We start from the raw sequence: 22,513 nt of genomic DNA, 5'->3' as shown, positions 1-22,513 counted from the left end.
ACCTATGTCTGTTAAAACCGTTAGTAAATTAATAAATCTCTGGCTAAAAAATGTGACACTTAAAACCTTTTTTATTCTTCCAATATAAATGTAATTCTTTTTCCTCCGTTTCTTATTTTGCAAGACCAATATTTATAAAATTGATTTTTGTAAAATATCAGAGTTCAGTACTTACTTTTCTTGTTTTTCCGATGTTAGCTTCATCTTTAATCCCATAAATAGCTGTTCCAGGTACAGCTTGCCAATTTTCTCAGCCTCTGAGTTGTAAAGATATATGCCGATGGTTTTATTCCTGTTTCCATTGTAATCCCAGAACAGCTTGCCGTCGATCTCTTGTTTGCCTGAGGCATTTTTTTGCTGTAATTAGAAATAACATTTAATGGAAGTTATTCATGTATTTATCATTGAGCATCGCTTTCTCTCACTGAATGAATGCAGGAGATACTTTACATAGATAAAAATATACTTGAAGCGCAGGTATTAAGGAAGAAACATACTTACGTTGAATTCAAAATGTATACATTTTGACAGGTTTAAGTCCATTACTAAATGACTCTCATCATCAAGACTGTCCCCTTTAATTTCTCCAGTGTACTTTTTGAAAGGCGTCTGCAGGTGAAATTTGATAGATAGGTCTCCTTGACTGTAAATAAAACCAAATTCATTAAATTTCATCATTCATTGAAATGTATCATTACAGGTGCTCCAACAAGGAAAGCTGATTAAATTATTGGTTGCTGATTAGAAAAAATCAATTATTTTTGGATACCTATTGGTTATCTACTTGAAAGAACTAAGCTTTTTCTTTGGTTTTAAAAGTAAAAAAATGGCTTTATTCTTCCAGTTGTAGCAAGAAAGGTGCTGCGGGCAAACAGATACGAAAATTATTTGATTCAAGACAGTGTTAAGCAGGCACCACACGAGGAATGATATGATGAACATAAGAGGAATGATAGAGAAGTTATGAGATCCAGATGATGCGTGGACTTTAGTAGTCGACAACTTTAATTTTCTGGAAAATGGTATTAGTTGAAATTAGAGAGGACCAGGATTGCAGAAGACAAAAATGTAGCAGAACAGAGACAATTCAACAGAGAAAATCCTATTTGAACAGACATACTGCACATAAATTGCATAGGAGTGAATCAATTATAAAAGCGCGTTGCTATTTTAGAAAATGCAAAAAAAAAAAAAAAAAAACTACACATACTTGCAAGATTTAAAGAGTGAATTTTAAAATCTAAAATTTATGGAAAAAACCAAGGAGAAATCGTTTACTTGATCATTAAAGGAAATAATTAAAATACTTGTCTACACTAGCATTCTTCTTTGAATATATTTTAAAATAACCATCAGCTTTTATTTATACTTCCACGGTACGAACCTTCGACTGATGAGTGTATAGCTTGCGCCATAATCCTTGAAAGATGCATCCAACTTAACATATCTGGGTTGCTTAAATGTATCTATTGAGTATTTGAAATTTAGTGGATTCCTGTCAGATACTGCCTCGGGAAGCTTGATGGTCAAATAAAAGGTGTGGTAATTTTCTCCGAGAACTTTGTTGAAGAGGAGAGATTTATATCCTCCATCTATTTGCAAGTGTTGCGTTTTGCTGTTACCCGTTGTCCAGTTACCCTTGACATATAGGGTCATATAGTCGGGGATGACAGATCCTGTTTGAGGTGAAATCTCCTCCTTGTCAGAAGACTGCCCCAAATTTTGTGATACGAGCGATGCGGAAAGAGCACCTTTGTTCCATGGAGAAAGCACTGTTAAATCAAAATTCCTGTCAAAAGTTGATTTCTTGTCATAGGAGGCGTCCAGTGAGATTTTCTGCAATTCGTTTAACTGTGCTAAAAATTTTAAATCTACCTGCTTGGCTTTCATCTGTAAAAAAGAGAAGAAGATAGTCGTTTTCATCTACGTATGGGTGTCCCGGATCTAATGCATATGCCTTAAGGGTAGAGTCTTCAGGTCAAAATAGGGATTTATGCCTTAAGAAATTGAGGAGGGATTGTAGAGGGGAAGCGAGGTATAGCTCCTAAAACTTTTGTAAAAAAGTTGATTTATTTGAGTTGCAGTAGAAGTAATGAATCAGTTGACCGGAAATTTATTTCGCTATAGAAGTTTTTATGAGTTCCATTTATTTCTGGCCATAAAGAAATTACAGGTGAAGACTGAGGAAAATGGAAGTTTGCATGAGTTTTGTATGTTAATTGTCAGAACTGATGGGTTTTGTTTTGTTTTTAGTTTTTTTTATCAACCAAAAATCACACATGCTCCACTAAAGGCATGGGTGTATTTTGTGTCCAAAAACACATAAAATTCTTGACATATCTCCAGACAGAACAGAATTAAATGCAGGCTCTTTTCTAGGAAAATTTTTGTGGGATCTACAGGATATAGCATTCTGTTCACGGAGAAAAAAAACTTGGTTATTCTACGGTTACAATGGTAATAATGTAACACGGAATTTCACGGTAGTAAAGCCGTGGGTTTTGATGATTGTAATGATGAGCACGATGATGCTACCGTGTCTTCCGTAATATTACTGTGAGCACAATAATTCTACTACGAGCATTGTTATGCTACTATGCTCATCAATAATCTTACCGAAGTTCACGGTTCTACTGCCATGGAATCCCATGTGGCATTACAACCACGTAACTGTAGAATAAACGTGTTTTTCTTCTCGGTGTTGATAACAATTCAAAATTGGTCCTGGGGGAAGAAACTTTTAATGCATGACTATCACGAGTACCTGATAATCCAACTCCAGGGAATAGTCCAAGTTTTTGGAAGGATTCGCAAGCGAGGCTTCTACGGTAAAGTACACATGACCAGCTGCCGTCCGCCAGTTGCGATATAACTGTCGACTTTGCCAATCAGAACCTCCAATTCCAAGAGTTGTGTTCATATCAAAGAAGTTTTGGCCACGGATTAGGGTCCAAACAATTTTACTGTTGTAGGCAGGAAATTCTGACGACTGAAACAAGATCAAGCAATGAATTTTGACACTATGTTACATCACATAAGCAACATATTAATAGCACTTGAGAGTCTTAGGGGATAATGCCGCACTGTTAGACGTTTTAAAAACACATGTTGGCTGAAGCTTACAGTTGTGAAAAGGTTCAAGTGGAATAGACCTGGAGAAATATCTACCACATCGTAAGGCATAATTTACTCAACACCATAGTTTATATTAGTCTGAGTTTATTTTACACTCACTATGTTATTGCTTTACACACTTCGACTTTGTATTTCACTCCAAAAATTTTATATTGCACCAATCTAGAAAGCGTAAAAATGTTTTTCAAAATTCTGAATGATCATGAGGATATTAAATTGTTAGGTAACATCAAATTACATGTGACAGATAACCGTTTTAGATTTACCTAAAGTTAATGTCCACTATACTCACGGCAAAGAAAAATTCATATAGAGACTTTAATAATACTAACGACTCTTGGTGAAAAGATAGCTCATTAACATCTTAACTTTTATGAAAAATTTCATGTAGAATATTTTGTATATGCGTATTTAAAAATATATATATTATAACATTTATAATATAAATATGGTAATAATGTAGTAAATAATATAATAGTGTACAGTAATACAGAGTAGTATTAGTGCAGTAGTAATGAAAATAAACATTGTAAGTATGGTTTATGAGAATATGACTACTATTTCTGCAAAATTTGAATTAATAAAAGATTCTACCTTCACAGAGAGCTGCATTTTGTCTTTCCAGGACACACTTTTCATTACATTAGCCCACAGATAAGAGACACGAATGTTCTCAGATCTTTTGCCGGGCAATGAGTAAGTCAAGCTGAATTTTGAGTCCACTCGCGAGGGCAAAGTCTTGAGGTTACCTCCAATATTGAGAATATTATCCTCACCGGATGCGACATTGAATACGAAATTTTTTGTGAAGTCCAGGAGTGCCAGGTTGACTAAAAATTCAGAGAAAGAAATAATATTATATAAAGATTATGATTTATTTTTGCTGCAGCCTTCCACTCAGAACTTTTGACTGAAAAAGAACCCTTCCACGGTGTTGTGAGTTCATATCTACATATTTACGGGTATACATTTTCAGTCATTTCTTAAGTATAGAGTTCTACAAATGATACAAGAGGCATTTATGGGAGTATTCCTGTTTCGTACCAATGATTGCAGTTGCCATCAATATGTTGACACTTTTTTTAAAAGAAAAAATATCAGACTTTCAGTTTTGCAAGTCTCTCATACAAATAAAGAAAAGAGAAGTTTTTGACTTGGCACCACAGAAATGAAAAAATAAAAAATAAACGAGCAAAATTTTTTGAGAAAGCAGCAGATACCGTTGGCAGAGAGTGGTTTGTTGGTTATGCCATGCAGCTCCACCGAAGATCCGACATACTTTCCTCCTACTTGATAATACATATTTCCTTTTCCATGAATATGTGGGAATTCAAGGAGTTTTACATCCCAATTGAAGTCATAACTGTGAACAAAGCCAAAAAAAGTTTTAGTTTGTGTTGTAAAATAAATTTGTGTATAATGGAAGATAGATGTGGCGAAGTCTCTAAATAAGAGCAACAACTTTCATTTCTGTAGTCTAGGAGAATTGATATCCCTTATGTATGTCTTCCACCTCATGACAATAGGGTGAGGTAAGATACGGAAAAAAAACTATCCAACACCGAACATCAGGCGCCGAGCTCAGAGCTATCGCTGTTTTCTACAGTTGATTTTACCTTTACTGGAGCCTATAGGAAAATTTACAGAGAGCATGATTGAGAAAAATTTTAGTTTGTTCATACTTTTGCTGCGCAGACTCTGCTCCTGATTTGCGAGCTAGACTGCAGTCGAGAACAGCCAGACTGGTGTTGTGGTATTCTGCTTGAGCATTGAATCGAATCAGACCATCATTGGAATCCACAAAGTAGCTCACTTCGAACTGGCGCTCAACTTTTGAACCAGGGGTGTCAAAGAAGATTACTGCACCATTTGCGCTGCGAATAAATGAAAAATGAAAGGATATAACTAGCTGGAACTAAAAAGATTCAAGAGCAGGTTTAATGAAATTGCTGCAATAGGTCAATTGAGCTAGTCACAGAATCATGTTTTTATGGTTTATGCTCAGAGATTAGCAAAATATAATAAGATCTGTCCAAACACCTGGAAACATTTCTATTTGTTTTCCTTGAAGCAAATCAAACATAATCCAGGGTTTTTGACATTGCGATTGGGATACGCATTTTTTGCATTTATTCATCGATTCATTGTTCTCTTTGTTACTCACTGGGCGGGTGACTTTTAGCTTAATTGGTTCAAGAAATTCTGCTTGCAGTGCTTATTCAATAAAATGACGAGGAAATGTGTATCTTCCAAATTTCCATGGCCTTACAGAGAACAAATGGTGAAAAAAATTAGGGCAACTAGAATATCTATGGTTCAAGAAATTCCATATAAAAAAATAAACCAAATGTGTAGGGAAGTTCTCAGAGACATAGTTGTTGAAAAACCTCTCACGGTTTAAGAAAATATATTACCTTGGGCTGACGTCTGATCTCTGGTTTTGATACTTGAGGTGATAAGCAGTAAAATTATCAAATTTTTGAAGCTGGGTGGAGAATTCAAAAGGTCCAGTCAATGGGAAGTAGGGCGCATTGTCGAATTGAGAGGCATTGGCATATCTAGATTTTAGAAAATGGGGAAAAAACTTAATTAGAAAATGATTTAGAGAAAATTTGACGTTCCATTAGTTCATGAAATCAACAATTTTTTTTCATTCTTTGAGATGTTGGGGAATTTAACTATCTCAATCTGATTTTTAAGGTAACTTGATAAATTAGTGAGCACAAATCTAAATCGTTTCAGCACAAAATGACAGTTGCTTTTTTGAAGGAAACTTAAAATATACCAGGTTAGACAAAAATGCACAAGCCACATTTTGGGAAAAAAATGAGTTAGGAGTGAATGACTTGAGCCCAAGAGATTTTTCCTAATCCATCTATTAAATGAAAAGTAGAGATCCCATTTTTTCGAGATTTACAGTGACCCAAATTTAGCTAAAAATCCTAAAATTTTTGCTATAAACTGCCAAATTCTTGCTTAAAATTTATCGCATTATCTCATTTTCTTCTTTCTTAGAATCTTAGGATCCAAGGATCACGAGGTAAACTTTTCTCATTAAAGAAAAAAAAATGTAAAAAAGAAAACTTGTTGAAAAACTTCACAATGCTAAACACGAAAAAGACAATTTCTTTCTTAATTTTCCAATTACGACTGCAATTTACCGGTTTCAATATGAAATATGTCAAAATCTATGATGTATTCAATGGTGTATGAAATTTGCGAAATGCTTGATTACATATTCGAAAACAGCAAAATTCCATGATGCCTTGGGGCTTCATCGTGATGCTGAACAATGGTTTTTTTGAAAATTCGTGCAAATCGCACCGCAGAATTTCTGAGGTCTTTAATGAGGAGTTACGCTCGTGGAAATTATTAATAGATTATAGATGAAAATACCTAAGTTTGGAGCATGCCTGGAAACCGACCGCTTTTGAGAGCTTATCAGGCGTACAATACTCCCACTCCTCGCTATCCTCCGTAATTCCATCCACCTCTGTTTTGACGCCATTTTCCATCGTAAATAACTTTGAAGAAACGCTGAAAATATCACTCTCCTGACGCGGGAAATTAAGTTTTACATCTAAAACTTTTCCAGAGTCAAAATCAATCTCCAGATCCAAATACGAATTTGTGTGAAGCTCACTGGAAGAATACAGTCCGACTGAATCCACGACTGCATCCATTGTTATTTCACCGTTAATTTGCACAACAGCACTTGGGTTGAAAAAAAGCTTGATATACGCTGCTGAATTGGGTTTAAAAAAGTTCTCCAGCGATGACTGTACGGACGATTGGAATTTCAATGCTGCTGTTCCGTTGATCTTCAGCTTCAAAGGGAGTCCGATGCTGGTAGGACACTCATAAGACAAGTCAAGAAATCGGGTTGACTTTGAGAAATCAACTTGTGACTGGAGCAATTTTCTTAGTATATCATCAAACTCATCTGACAAGTTAATCACCTCTTTCACACTGTCAAACTGCTTCAAGTACACCTCATTACCCAGAACTCGGCTGTATATTAAACCTTGGGGGCTTTTTAGGAGTGTGCGGCTAGACATAAATGTGTCAGAAAGTTCACTGATTTCATTTTCTTCAAAACTGCTTTGAACTTTTAAGTTTTCGAGCATGCTTCTAATATTTTTGTCTGGGTAGTAACCATCTGGGTCAAAAATTCCTTCCACAATACTCTCAAAACCTAGAAACACAAAGAAAATTGAAATCAACTTCATATTTTGAGACATTCAGTGGTGTAAAAGCATCGGTTTTAATCAACCTTCTGGAGAGGGTTTTAAGCTTATCATTGATAGAAATGCTCAGCAGGGGTGCAGAAATTTTTTTGCCTCTTCATTTTTTGAGGTAGCTTTCACATATTTTAAGGCAAAATCAAGTCAAAATGAGACTGAGGCAGCGAGATAAAAACATAAAATAAAAAACCCAGGATGTTTTGCAGTGTCATAACTGCATTATCAACCAGAAAAAAAGGAAAATTAAGAGGAAATAGAGCTAGCCTCACCTTTTTGCTTTTAATTCAGATATATGGAAACTAAGGTTATTGTACTGCATTTGCACAACAGAAAATCCATATTTATTGACCATTTCAGGTTAATTTTCTGACAAATAAGGCCCGCATGGTAACAAAATCAATTCGTCGAACTCAATTTTCCTATTAGGCTTCACACAATGCCCTTTACTTATTTTCTTGCACGATGGTGTTTTACTTGACCTGTCAATGGAAGGAGGAGGATAACAATTCTCAACTAAAATTTATTTCCTCATCTGGATCTTCTCAGGTAAAAATTGATGGTCTGAAAGCCTGAAAATCTGCTGCACCAAGTTCAGAACAACATTTTTCTTATAAGCATCCGGTTGCACAGATAAGTGGTTAGGGTAATCGCCCGATGAAATTGGCTTTTGGTACCATTCACATTTTACCATGTTATCACAACGCGACACAGTTATGTCAAGCAAGTCAATTTTACTATCAATTTCTTCCTCCAAAGAATTAAATTTTCTTTCCTTTCTTTATTCTTTTTCCCCCGGTTGAAAATGCAGTTGTGATACGACGAAACATCCCGGGTTTTTTATTTCATGTTTTTATTGGGCAGTCTCAGTCCCATTTTATGTCGATTTTATATCATCGTTTCGGTCCGATTAAGTTGTCTTTGTATCACATTTAAAGGCTACCTTCACATTGCTGTTCCTGTAAAACTTCCTCCACTTCACATTTTTGGGTCAGTCTTCACATTGCTGTTCATGTAAGATTGTGCGCTTCACTATTTTCTTTGCATAAAACACACAGTTTACAGTTTCCTTTGCTGAAAGTAATGCACTTAGCAGTTTTTGTCTGGAGGAATAATTTGTTTCATAATTTTATTCATAAGAAGTGCAACCATCACATTTTTCCCACTTTTTGGTAGCCTTCAAAAAACCCTTTTTGGCTGCCCTCACATTTTTTTGCGCGATCAACAGCAACTGGATCGGTCATATGGTCACCGAAGTTTTGCACCCCTGATCTTAGGCAACATTAAGCAAAAAAATGCCTCTGAACATGAGATAACAAATTTTTTAAAGACCCTCTTTCCCCCACCAATAGATGGACGTGTAAAAATGAGCATCTGCATGGCACTGTGTGCTTAAAAGAAGGAGGGGATTTTCAAAAAAAATATACCACTAAAAGAGTGCCTTTCAATTTATGTACATATACAAGCGCCTTTCAATTTATGTACATATGACTGAGTAAAGCGCTTTTATATGCACGTGTGTATAATTGCACACGGGCTGACAATGCTTAGTTTAAAAAGTGTTTGGTAGCTTTACAAATTGACATCATTAAATTAATAACATTGGAAATTGGTATATACCCTCAAGTCTTGCTCCGAAATCAAACAAGTTGACAGACTCGCCAAAGACATCCACAGTGAGGTTGAGACCCAGAGACCTTGGTAAGTATGATTCTGGGCTGAAAACGACATTAGCATCAACAGCAGAGCCCACATTGATGGAATCAAAGTAAGTAGTGCCTGCATAGTTCCGAGAAAATCTTCGTGCATCGGTGTTGAATTTGTTTTTAAGTTGACTTTTGGCAATAATAGAGCGAATTAGATGCTGGTAGGGTGAGTGCTTCTTATTTAGGTTCTCAAGGTGGGTCCAGACAAAGGAGCCGACTGCAAACCAAGTTTGAAGAGATATTAGTTTAAATCTTTTTGAGCCGCAAATATATATAAAAGGAAACATGTTCAGGGGCAATTAGCTTTGATCAGATTTCCAATCTCTTTGCCTACATTAAGGGTTACAAACCAACCTTGAGTACAGAGCATTTATTCTTAATTTTTACACAGCAATTATAATTAGAAACAATGTATTTTCAGTCTCTTTTTATTTCAAATGACTTTAACAGAAATGGGGTAAAGGTCACATTACACAGTCACTTCAGGGACGATGGTGGATTGGAAATTTTCGTACTAAAGAGAGCGAAAAGCTAAAAAAGTAGGACTACAGAGCCAAGACTGCTATTGTTGACTAAAAATAGAAATTTTAATGATTGATTAGAGCAATTTAACAGTTAGGCATGACATTGAACATATAATGGTTGAGATGGGTGTTCATATCAATAGCTGGTTTTTCACATTATAGAAAAGTATCAATTTTCCATCAATATATTATAACGCAAATTTATTTGCCAAATTGGTAAAAGAATGTTAGAAATGGCAACACAGTTCCTAAACTGCGACAAAGAAAAAAAAAAAAACGTTTGGAGTTCTACAGATAATAAACTAACCTTGGTTGGTGTTTTCAACAAGAAGCGTGTTCTTGACCAAAGTGAACAAAAAATCAGAGGGACAGCGCATGGATGCTAGGTAGGCAGCAATGCGCACCTCAGGATTTTCTTTCAGCTCTGAGTAAATATGAAGCACCTTCGAAGATCTGACCATGTTACAATCCATTCTTCTGAGGGCATCAATGGCTGCAAGACGAATTTTTACTGCATTATCAGAGCTCTGAAAAAACGAGGAAGCAGATAAGCCTAATTGTTTACCGAACCGATTTTCATAAATCATTCTAGATAGTCTCAAAGAGGATGGTAATCCAATAGACAAGTTGGGCTAAGTCAAAAGTCCAAAGTGGGTAACAAACGGAAGTGAAAGTCCTATCTCTTAAAACACTTTTCTGTTAGACTTCTACAAGTGCCAAGAGTTAAAATTATGACATCATACCGGGAAACATAGCTCTGCCACCAGCGTTACCATTACCCACCTGGCGACTGCCGAAAAAAACATAAAACATTCCTGCAACGTTAATTTTGGCAGTCACTTTGGGACAACATTTTCGTAATCACTTTTTGCCAGACAAATAATGTTTGAAGCTTATCTTTTAGGGTTTCATCATCTTTGAATGAATTTCCTTGTTTAGAGATCTTATTGATAAAGGCATTCAGTGGCTTTTTAAAAGATGAAAAGCCTTGAAAATGACAAGAAAGGGTAAACAGCTGGAAGGTCAGTGATTGGTAAATGTGTCAGCAATTCCCAGACGATTCCCACAAATTCCCTGAATTTTCACAGTCGCCACAAATTCCTTGATTTAACAAGTTTTCAAGATAGCTGGCAACCCTTATGTTTGTAATCATTCTCCAGTGGATTGGATTAGTGTATTTAATTAAGGGTGGCAATTATGTATGAATACTTTGTAATACTTCAAAAACGCTTATAATTATTGATATGTGGTTTGGATAATTTTCAAGAGATACTTGAGAATTTTAGACAGAAAACCTATTTCTGTTAAACTTTGCTGTAAAAGGCATTTAAAAAGATAATAATTTGGAATAAATTGCAAGTCAATGTCTATCAGAATGTCAAAATGACAAACGTCTAAAGTACATGTTTGGCTGAGAAATTTTAAGTTAGGTTTTTGGCACCTAACATAATTTTTCCTACTCCATCAATTCACATCATAGGCTCGACATTGATTTTTGGGTTGACATAATTTTTGAAAGTTCATTTTTATTCAAATAAATATGCACTGTACGTTCCTTTAGCACTCATAATAACTAATGATCGTCTTCATAATTCACAAGAGACTGATAACTATGACTCACCATGTTAAATTCTGCTTTTGAACAAATTAATAAAACCTAAGCCAATGATATGAATATGAAATTAAAATGATGCAAGTTTTCATAAATAATTACCTCAAAACAAGACTTGAGAATTTCAATGTTAGAAATAAAACCAGCATTTCCGATAGCTTTGAGTGCAATGATGATTTCATCTTGACGCTGGGCACTGTTCGCAGAACAAGAACCACCAAGAGGTACCTCAATCCACTTCATTAAAAGTTGAATGTCTTCATTCTGCCTGCAGTCGAAATTGTTCCGACAGAACGAATGAATGGTTGAAGAGGCTGGCAACATCATTCTGCTTTTGTCAAGGGCACTGTTACTGATCAGATGCTGGAATGAAATTTCAAGTTAATTTTTCTATTCTTTTGATCTTTTTTCAGACCTCTTGTAGATTCATTTCTTCAGAGAAAAAAATTGCTCAGTTCACTTGCAGGAACGCAACTTTAAAAGGCCTAATCATATATTAGAGAATTCTTCGTGGTCTTTCAATCTATTTCTTCTGCCCTTAAAAATTGAATTTCATCGGGCAGCGCGGAACCACCTATGATTGGAGATTTGAGAAAAGAAATAACTGCAATACAAGTTTAAATAGTGTGTCATAGCCTGAGAATTACAAACTAGAGTAAGATCATTATTTTTCAAATATGCCAGGGAGTATGCATAAAAATTTTGGTATTCAATTGGAGATCATTAAATTTAATTGTTTTCACTTGTAAACTCATAATGTTCTTAAAATTAGATTCCTAACATTTTTGGTAAAATTGAAATCAAAATTTGTTCAAGTTTAATATAGATAAGAGGAGTACCTTAAATGTGATTTTTTGTAACATTTTTATTTGATGAGAGGATGATTAGGATCCTCTTACAAGGGAAACGACTCTCTATAAATTTGTAATCGTTCACAAAATGCATAATGAATTGTCGGCAGAAAACAAAAATCCCTATGAGGTACCATTGATAACATTGTACGTTGATCATACCTGGCAAGGAAAACTTTAGTGGACCTTTAGATAAGGTTCGAATCTAAGCATGAGATGATGTATGTTCTCTCATCAAAATTTCAAGCAGAACACAACTGGTACACCAAAAATTACTGACAGTAACTCCTAACCGAGATATGAACGTTTTTCAATGCATGAATTTGAACTTCCTGCTCATTAAGAAATCATTAGCTACTTGAGTTAAATCACATACTAAACTTAACCACAACAGCCTCTGCAGTAAGAAAAATGGCAATCTCAATCTGACACTTTGGCTCAGCTGTTGCACATTAACACATAACAACACAGGGCGACAAGGAAACATTGCTCAATTTACAAGCCGCGCAAAACAATTGTAGTGTGCACTTCTTACTCATGTAGACTGTGGTTTTTCTTGTGAGCTGAAAATTCAAATTTTACATGACCAATGGTGAAAAAATATGTTAAAATCTCGGTTGAGAGTCGATTTCAGTAATTTATACTGCACGAATCATCTGCACAAAAAACACACATCAGAATTCTTAAGGTCACATCTTGTCTAGAGGTCTATCAACCTTTGCTCACAATGATACTCTCATTCACAGGAGCCACAAGAATTTAATCATGCTGAAACAAAAAGCACAAAGAAAATAAAACCTACTCACGGTAAGAGTTGAAATGGTTCGGAGTGTTGGTGATTTTAAATAAGGCATCATTGAAAACACAGCATCCATTTCATTTTCTGATAAATGTCCAGAAAAGTAGAGATTGTCAATTGCTGCGAGAGATTCATCTGTTTTTACTTGAGTCAAGGCTTCAATGAGAATTTTGTGGTCGATTTCATCGGAATCGAGGCTGGAGGAAATTACCTAAAATGCAACAGATATTTATTCTAGCGATAAAATTCTTGTAACATCCTCTTATCAATTAATTTATAAAATTTAATTCTTGCAGAATATATGTTTTGCATAATAACGCCCATTAGCAGGTGGTGATGTTTTGCAAGGACATAAAATTTTTAAGTCATTGTTATTATTGATGAGCGCAGATTTCTTTTTACACCTGACAGAGAGACTGCACACATGGATAATCTTAATCTTTGGGAATGAGCAAAAACAAAATGTACAATGGAGAGAAAAATCCAGAACAAGGCTTCCATTGCCTCCAGCTGGCTGGGTAGAGTGTTTTGCTAAGGTATGACAGTGGCTTGAGGCGTTTAAGACTGTAAGCCTATGGCATTTGATTTTTTCAAACACTTTTCATGAATCTTTTCTTAAAATTTTAGTAGAGTTTTTGAACTAAAATTGAACTAACATAGAAGAAATACTGAACTTTACAGCAACAACAGCTGCTGATGAGTTTAGTTAAAAAAGAAAAAAGAAATTACATTTTCAAGGCTTGCGCTATCCAATTGTTGTAATTCTGAAATGAGTTGGTTGAAGTACTGGGGAAAGTCGGATGAGATCCCATTCACAAAAGACTTTTGCAGATTTTGCAATATGTTGTTCATCCTAGAGAAAACAGTGCTCTCGTCAGATTCATCATCCATAACTTCCAGCGAGGGATCAGTAGTTTGATACTTTAAAGTGGAGAATGGTCCAATTTTATCTGAAAAATTCAAATTTCATTTAACACCCTGAGAAAAATATTTTACTCAAATGACTCAGAAAAATTACAAAACAAGTGAAGAAATTGTTCTCCTTGATTTGATAATAATTCGGTTAGATTTGCTGATTTTTGGTGACAGTAGTTGTGATTGCAGCTTGCTAATTCATGTTGGCTTTGTATGTTGAAATTTTTACATGAAGTTGTAGTTTTGTCCCTTTTATTAATACTTCAAAACAATAATTATAAATTGTTTCAGGAATTCTAAGTTTATTTAGTAGTATGTCAAAATGAACGAGGGCGTTTGATTCATAAACCAAAGTGGCTTCATTAAAAAGTGAAAAAAACCATGTTACCTTGAGGCAATAAATGGTATCAATGCCAATGGACCATTAGACAAAGGGGTTACTCTGATATTTTTTATAATTTTAAAATCAATGTGCTCTCTATCATACATTGCTTCAATTGTGACAGACCTTGCTTTTGAAATCCCCTTAAACTTGCAAATAAACCACAAAAGAATGTCCGAGTACGAGACTTACCAGCCGGAGTGGATGGGTCAAAGTCGAGCCTCTCTCGAAAAGAGAGAGATGAAGTTATTACAGTCTTCGCTCCACTGTCTCCATTTGAAAAAGGCTGAAATAGCTGAGTTTCTGAACATTGTGCAGCCTGAATCCATCCAGATGCAGTAAAGCTCTGAAAGCACTTGTAGCCACCTCTGAAAAAAATTACACATGATAAGTCATCATTTTATCAACCAATATGTGAAGAACATTTTTAATTCTCTTAAAATTTAAAAGAAAAAATAACTAGAGCATTAGGGTTGGGGATGAGAGTCACAATGTACTTTGGTAAAAGAAAAAGAAGAAGAAAAAAATCAACTTATACAAAATAATGATTACAAATAATGAAAGAGAGAAAAGAGGAGAAAGGGAAGAGCGAAGAACCCTCTCCTCCATACATCTGAGCACTCTTAAATTTTCTCTATTCAGTTTTTTTTCCTTTTTTTCCTAAAAAAATTTTTCAAATAGCCTATCGGCTAATCTAACCCTTATTACCCTAGCCCCAGGCGACCATTGCTAGAGAGCATCAGTCTCAGGTCACATGGCCGGGAATTGCACCCAGGACCACTTGGTCATGGGGCCAGCGCTACAACCATTACACCACAGGAGGCCGACAATACTAAAAAGTTTTCTGAAATCTTCTGCACGGTCTTCTACTATTTACTAAACTTTAGTTATCCATTGGCATTGGCTCACTGAGTACTTTTGAGCTATTAATTTTGAATCTGTCAACAGACAGTCCTTGTAGGACTGTTAAAGCATAGTATCTAAACACATCAAAGGGAAAGATGGGTATTTCTGTCAGCATCAGTCTCTCTTACAGAAACATAAAAGAAGGGGTTACAATGAGCAATGAGTTAAAAAGCAGGAAAATCCTATTATTTCACACTCGAGGGCTATATTCATAAAAGCTTTCGATTGTGATTTTCAATTAACTGTAATTTGAAAAGAGGAGTCAATGCTCAAAACTTAAAACCCTTACAGTAATAACTGGAAAGAGGCTAAAATTTTAAAAATAGGAGAAGTTCATGATTTTAGGTTAAAAACTTATGATAAAAACTGAAAGCTTCCCCTCATCTGCGCTAACCGTTAAATAAACAGTCAAGGGAAAGCTCAAAGCTTTTAGAATAAGTATTCGACTTAATAATATATTAATTTTTACAGGAATTTTTTAAATTCAGAATCTTGCAGTACCTATTTACATTGCTGGCGAAAGAATTAAAGGATCCATAAGGACAAAATAATTGTGGACTAGTAATGCCTCGAAATTCTAGGCTTTAAAGACACATGCACTCTTTTAAAATTGAAAAGATTTGAATGCAGACAATTTAAAGCTTCTTGGTATCGATGAAGATTTAGAAATTCTCATTTTTGATTGAGTAGAATTGATTACTATTCCAAAAAAGTTCTTAGAATGCTGATTGACTCAATTTGTGAGCTTTGGCTAAGAAGAATAGTAAGTACACTGAAAAACAAAAATTTAAGTTTGCCTTAAATTTATGTGATACTCCTTGTGGACCCTTAGACCATTAAAAAGGTAATCATACCTCAATAGAGTGATAGATTTTTTTAGAGGAATAGCATTTTCAGAGCGAGTAACAGCATGATTTGAGCATTTTTGTAGGTCTTTAGTTTTGACAACTGAGAAACCTGACTCCGAGCTGAACAAAGGATCATAGTACGTCTGGCAAGTTCCGAGAATATCAGTCTGAAAGAATAGATCACATTTCATTAATGTTAAGTGAACGAACATTTCAAGGCTTTTAACTCTATGACCAGTGGTTAAAACGTGGTTATTTTTTCTTCATAGGTATCTAAATATTTTAAGAATTAATACAGATGGATATGGGTAGACTCCTTTAATTTTTATCAATATAACTGGTACATAACTTTCTTATAGAAATCTTCTTAAGAAGGGAAAAACTTAATCCATGATCTAGATTGCATAAAGTTGGGGGCAAGGTGTAAAATTCTGCATTTTTATTTTTCAATTCTAACAAAATTATAGACATGAAAAACGTGGTGCACATTAAAAAACCACGCACCTCATTCCCTCACATACAGCAGCAGTAAAGGATACATTAAGGGATACTGAGAAAAGAGCTGAAATATTCCTAATTCCAGGAGAGAAATTACAGTGACTTGGTTTAAAGCTATCATTTTTTGATTTGCAGTGTTAAGTTCTTTTAGAAAAAGAAATGAGTCTACTGGGAAAAAATGGAGGAACATAAATTTAAGAAAAGATACAGCAAATTCATACAGCTTGTGACTATAATTTCTTGTAATCGTCTGCTTTCCCTATTCCATGTTTGAATACCTATCGTCCATTTCTTTATTTTATGATTTTTTTTCTTTGTGGCCAAAATGTGAGATACTCAAGTCTTTGGTTTAGGATTGAGTCTACAATGTACTTCAAATTAATGTACTTCTAGAGAGAGACAGAGGATCTGCCATTAAGATTCTTGTATTTACTTTCAAAGCATAACTGAAACAACCGATCTTTTGTCACACTCTAGAAGTGCGTAAATTTATTTGGCAGACCTTAAATCAGAATACGGCGATTAAAAGGCAATTGCTATTGACAATTTGATGCCATTCATGGGAAAGTAAGAGAGTATTTATCCTATATCACGTTGCTTTTTATTCCTTCTTTCCTGAATAAATAGGCTCGAGATGAGCTCTGCTCTTCCTCTTAATAAATTGTAGAATCTTTTTTAAATAACTTACAAATCAATTCATGATAGGAAAAATTCATCTCTACAAGTATAAAAATGCCAGTTTTTTTTTTATCCTTCACTTCCTGAATCGGTCACATACTTCAGTAGAACAAATAAAATGAAAAACTTAAGAGAAATTGAAGGTACTAACATTTGATTACCTCATATTTAACCGTATGTTCTTGCAGATCTTCCATACTGTTCTGCATGACGGAGAGAATACCACGCTTAATGTTAAGCACCCATTCAGGCTCACCGATTGGGGGGCATATCCGTTTAATGGCCCCATCGTGACTCCAGAATCGCAGAGGGCTCCTCTCAATTGCTGCGGAGAAACCTGATCGCTCGACATTGTTCAATCTTACTCGTCTCACCTGGTCACAAATACATCAACTTCAGTTACGAAAATTTTACAAAACAAAACTGCACAGGTTAGCTCAAAAATAACAAATCATAGCAATTTTAAGAGTGATAATTGTAAAAGACGAGTAAAATGGTGATTTCGAATATCAATTTAAGAACCTCATGATGCATGCAGGCATAGAGTACCTACATAGAATCGTAGTGAGAATGGAGAAGCTGGCACTACTTTGAAGCATTTCCCAGTCACCGAATTTCATGATTCCTGTGCGGTGCCGGCTTGCCATTACGGTACATCAATGATTGTTTTCAATACACAGGTATCAGGCCACCCGATATTAACAAAGAGGGTATGAATTACCCATTACGTATCCTACATCGCCATTTTGGATCGAAAATGTAACAAAAAGGTGACCGAATCTCAGCACACACCGGGCTTGGAACCATCAACCAAGACATGACTCCAGCTCACTTCATTATATTACGACTCTAAGTACTGTATGTACTAAAAGGCGGTACATTTACAGATTCCAACTTGAAAAAATTAACGTGTCTGGAGGACGAAGAGATCTTTGGATGAGAACATGCGATGCTCACTCCACTATGGTTTGAAGCATTTGAAGTTAAAACAAGATAATGTATGGTAACAAATGTGAATTACACACTTCAAAGATAATAAGGAGAGCTAGAGATACTGACTGAATTTGAGGATGAAGCGAGTTAGGAAAGATGAAAGCTAAGGACAGCCACTGCAGTGGACAAAAAACTCACAAGCTGCACCTTAAAATGTCGACCGGCACGTTGATACACGAACGTCACGTACAGTGATCACAAGATTATTTAAAGACTTCGAAATATTTATGAAAATTATTTAGTTTTTCCTGCATGTATCTCTTTCAGGAATTTGGAATCTCCTATCTCCCTCTGGAATCTCCATACTAGAACTCGTCCTGTCCATACGTAGAAAGTGAGGTTAGAAAAGTAGGTAAACAAAAACAGAACAGGAATACCAATCAGACAGGACGAGTACACACATCGGGTGAAACTTACTATTTAACTTTCTTGTGCATTGATAATTCAGGCTACCATTAAAATAATTTAATGTTTATTTAAGTAATTTGTTGAATTGAACGAGATGCAACTCTACCCCCAAGTCTGATATTTTCCACAGAACTGATATTAGGAATTAAGCATGGCAAGGTAAGTAGTGTTGGCATTGCTGTAAAAAAACCTTTGCCCAACGTGATTGGATAACTGCACTGTTGAGTTTTTGGCGGGAACAGTTTTGATTGGGTAACTGCACTATTGAGTTTTTAGCGGGAACATTATTGATTGGATAACTGCACTATTGAGTTTTAGCGGGAACATTATTGATTGGACATTGCACTATTAAGTTTTTAGCGCCAAAATTTAAATAAATAAAGAAGCGCGCCTTCCCTCCGCTCATCATCCGTGGGTGCAGAGAAGCATAACAAACTTATGATGAACAATATTCCAGTGTAACGTAGCTTCGATGATATTTTTTAAGTGCGAATAAAATTATAGGATAGGTATAAAAGTTAAAACTAATAATTCGTGCTGATATTTTCAAATTTGTCCAGTAGTGTATTCAGTGCCGTGTCGATTTGGAACGTGAAGTACGAAGATGAAAGGGTTTCCGAAGGGAAATTTTGTAAATTTTTGTTTGAAGAATGACCTTACCTGAAGACTATATTCGCAGGGTGTCAAGACATGAATGTCGACAGTAGCTGAGATGTTCAATGTGGCACTTTGGCTATCAAGTTCTTCGATTCCTCCAACTTTGGAGATAGTCTCTGCGTTGTAATTATATGTGTAGTGATAGCCAACATCAAACCGAGTTTTACCGGAGTCTGAAAAAGAAAAGAAGACAGAACTGTAAGTTTTTAAAAGACGGTCAATGATAATTTTAACAAAATTTCGTCGGGGTTTTCTTCACGCTTTCGGAATATATTCTTTGGAAATTTCGTACAAAAATGTGGAGCAATATTCCCTTTGGAAAATTTAATAAGAGCGAAAATATTGAGGCACTGTTATCAGAACACGTGATTTCGATTATCAAACTGCAAAACCGGCGTACCTCGATTTTTGACGGTTTTGAGTCAGCCGTGTAAAGAGCTGTGGAAGATATTCTTTATCTATCATCCAAAATATTATACTCGAAAAAAATCGGGCAGTCACCCAAAAGCAAAATTCAATATTTAGTGCATACCTCGGCGCTAATTCTCAAAGCGCGTGCATCTCGCCAGCTTCTGTATGATTCTATTGACCAGTATCGCAATCAGTGATTTTTTTGAAATTAATACCTATATTTAGATGCTTTTAGCAAAGAAATCATAATTAAAATATTCTTCTGAACTCTTAGTCCGGTCTCTAGATTCGATTGAATTAGGCGAAAAACCGACTCAGGGCTTTGATCCTGAATTCGCGTACCTCGGGATGCGATGTCAGTTCTTAGTGTCGAAAACGCGAATCTCAGTGTTTCTGCCGAATTGCTTGACAGATCGCAGAATTGTTCCAAATGATGATGAAATCTTAAAAAAATGACTTATCTTAGCTATGTCATTAAGAATGATTTTCCCTTTGCTAACAATGATGAGGTACGCCGACGGTTCTTTACTTTTCGGAAAAATCCTATTTTCCGAGGTACGCACCGTTGTAATGTAGTTTCACCGTCAATTTCCTCCATCGTCATGGACTTATTTAGTGGCTACGTCATTCAATAAGTATATTGCCGTTGAGGTGCGCCGCTCTCAAAAAGCGATATCAAAACAGTCAATTTGCTTGTGGACAGAGCCATTGAATGTATCGCATATCAAATAGTCATCCAATGGAGATGTTGCATGTGTGAGGAATTTGCGATTTGACTGCTGATTCTCATGTAAAAGTTCGCGAGAAACACGATGGTTTTCTCTGAAATCAACTCCCAAGCTCAAAAAAGCTCTCAAGTTGAGGCCAAAATGGAGAGGATATCCCACGCTATCCTGAGAGCCCACCTCTACACCAAGACAAACTCTCCATGCAAAGATAGAGAGCAAATACATTGACAGGGCTGCCACTTTATTTTGGGACTCCAAAACTGTAAACACAGCATCACTGCTAATGTATTTCTCCCTATCTTTGCATGGAGAGTTTGTCTTGATGTAGATGTGGACTCTCAGGATAGCGTGGGATATCTCCTCCATTTTGGCCTCAACTTCAGAGCTTTTTTTGAGCTTGGGAGTAAATTTCAGAGAAAACCAGTGGCATCATCGTGTTTCTCGCGAACTTTTACGTAAGAATCAATAGTCAAATCGCAAATTTCTCACACATGCAACATCTCCATAGCCACTGTCACACGTTCTTTCCCAACTGCACAATCTGACAGTGCGCTCGTGCGCACATACTGCCCATCTCGACGAACTGCTCTCGTCACAACAGCTGTAAGTCCAAGGGTAATGCATTCCAAAAATAAGAATGCCTACATGATGAGAGCGAGAACTGTTAAGTTTTCAAATCGATTGATTAAAATTACTTTTCAAAGAGATCACTGGAGTCTCTGATCTCAACCGTGTTGCTAAAAGTTGCTACTCACTACTAGGATATTGAAGAATACATTTAATGAGAGTGACTAAGCTGTAAACTGTGTGATGTGGAGTTGTTTCCCTGCTTGTATAGGCAGTGGGTAGTGGTGCTTGATAAGATTCGTCAGACACTTCGGTTGCGTATTCGTTCAGCTTGAGACGAAAAAGATCGACATGAAAAAAGAAAAGGAGAAATGCTCCGCGTAAAATCAGTTGACCTTGATCATCGGGTCATCAGCCTCACGCAAAGGCAGTCGAAACTCATCGCGCTGAAACGCATTCATTCAGTTCCTTTGCCGCCTTTTCGTGCGCTGAATTTCTCTTCAGCTTATTTATTTGCGAGTTTTCTGATGATCTCAGATTTGAAAAAAAATTTGTTGAGCGACGAAGAGTTTCATTTTTGCGTTATGACTGCGTAATAGATAGAAACTGCCGATTGCTTTTAAAAAATAATTCTGGGATTAGTCTCCTGTGTGTGCTTGATCTGAATGGGTCGCGCATCATACTCCGGATTCATGATTTAGGCGTCTATTATATCAAACCACATACTTAATTTCCCTCCTAAATTGCTTCTCCTTACGTAAGAATCAATAGTCAAATCGCAAATTCCTCACACATGCAACATCTCCATTCTTAAGATAATGAATGAAGCCATTCAATAAATGTTGAATTTGGTAAATGTCAATCAATTCATTATCTTAAGTTAAGTAGAATTCCTAACGAGTAGAAAAGAAAAAAAGGATCCCTTTTTTTTCTTCTGACAAATGCGAACTCAGTTATTTGAAGATTTCACAGAATGCCACGAGCGAGATAAAAAAGAGCGATAAAAATTCCAAGAAATGCATTGTTTTACTCTTTAAAAATTAAATTGTGACAGAAAATTTGCTGCGTCGCAAGTCGAGATGCGAGCTACCGTATTTTTACAATAGAAATGCAAACTCGAAGAGCATGCGCTCTAATTTTAAATATAAAGAGCATGCATGTCTCAGCGTGATCTATTTGCAGGTGTTGCCTTATGTTTTGATACGCGCAGTGCGCGTATCACATAGCATAATCTTTTTTTTTTTGAGAGCACTAACACGTTCGGCGCTATCTTTGAAAAAGCAGAGAAGAAGCCCTTGCAGTATGGATGAAATATTTGAAGTAAATCAAGCATAGTTGAAAAGTTGCATATGTAAGCAAAGCATGCTTTCAGCAGACATTAAAGTTATGACCTTGCCAGCTCTTTTATTGAAAGTCACCGAAAGGAAAAAAAAACCGGACCATACAGCGGCGAAAAATGTAGACATGCCAGAAACGCCTTGCACGAAAATGAAAGAAAATTTGCATCGGAAGCAGTGTTTTGATTCTCCGCTTGCTAGACTGATTTTTTAAAACTTCCACGGAAACTGACAGCAGATGTTGCAAAATCTAACGTTGAAATGCACACGACGATCGAAGTTTTCAAAGTTAATACGCCAAATTTGGCAACTCGAGA

General features: G+C 35.9%; 1 protein-coding gene across 3 annotated transcripts in view; it reads right to left on the bottom strand.

The window, feature by feature from the left end:
* Positions 1 to 22,513, bottom strand: part of LOC109044421 (uncharacterized) — a 61,230-nt gene that overhangs the window by 29,465 nt on the left and 9,252 nt on the right. For 2 of the 3 annotated variants that reach the window (XM_019062134.2, XM_019062135.2), the window contains exons 3-20: positions 19,157 to 19,326; positions 17,257 to 17,469; positions 15,926 to 16,086; positions 14,358 to 14,533; positions 13,598 to 13,818; positions 12,876 to 13,079; positions 11,321 to 11,581; positions 9,914 to 10,133; positions 8,997 to 9,299; positions 6,532 to 7,330; positions 5,550 to 5,693; positions 4,818 to 5,009; positions 4,356 to 4,498; positions 3,730 to 3,965; positions 2,765 to 2,989; positions 1,385 to 1,890; positions 502 to 643; positions 176 to 357 (exon numbers count right to left, since the gene is read on the bottom strand). In XM_019062134.2, the coding sequence (XP_018917679.2) occupies positions 176 to 357; positions 502 to 643; positions 1,385 to 1,890; positions 2,765 to 2,989; positions 3,730 to 3,965; positions 4,356 to 4,498; positions 4,818 to 5,009; positions 5,550 to 5,693; positions 6,532 to 7,330; positions 8,997 to 9,299; positions 9,914 to 10,133; positions 11,321 to 11,581; positions 12,876 to 13,079; positions 13,598 to 13,818; positions 14,358 to 14,533; positions 15,926 to 16,086; positions 17,257 to 17,469; positions 19,157 to 19,326 (4,498 nt within the window). Of the gene's footprint in view, positions 1 to 175; positions 358 to 501; positions 644 to 1,384; positions 1,891 to 2,764; positions 2,990 to 3,729; positions 3,966 to 4,355; positions 4,499 to 4,817; positions 5,010 to 5,549; positions 5,694 to 6,531; positions 7,331 to 8,996; positions 9,300 to 9,913; positions 10,134 to 11,320; positions 11,582 to 12,875; positions 13,080 to 13,597; positions 13,819 to 14,357; positions 14,534 to 15,925; positions 16,087 to 17,256; positions 17,470 to 18,226; positions 18,413 to 19,156; positions 19,327 to 22,513 lie in introns of those variants that run through there. The other variant, XM_072303758.1, reaches the window with a different exon arrangement.

The sequence above is a fragment of the Bemisia tabaci genome, chromosome 8, assembly GCF_918797505.1.
Source record: "Bemisia tabaci chromosome 8, PGI_BMITA_v3".
NCBI classification, from domain to species: Eukaryota; Metazoa; Arthropoda; class Insecta; order Hemiptera; family Aleyrodidae; genus Bemisia; species Bemisia tabaci.
The sequence above is the reverse complement of the archived record's forward strand: the minus strand, read 5'-3'. Positions and strand labels throughout refer to the sequence as shown.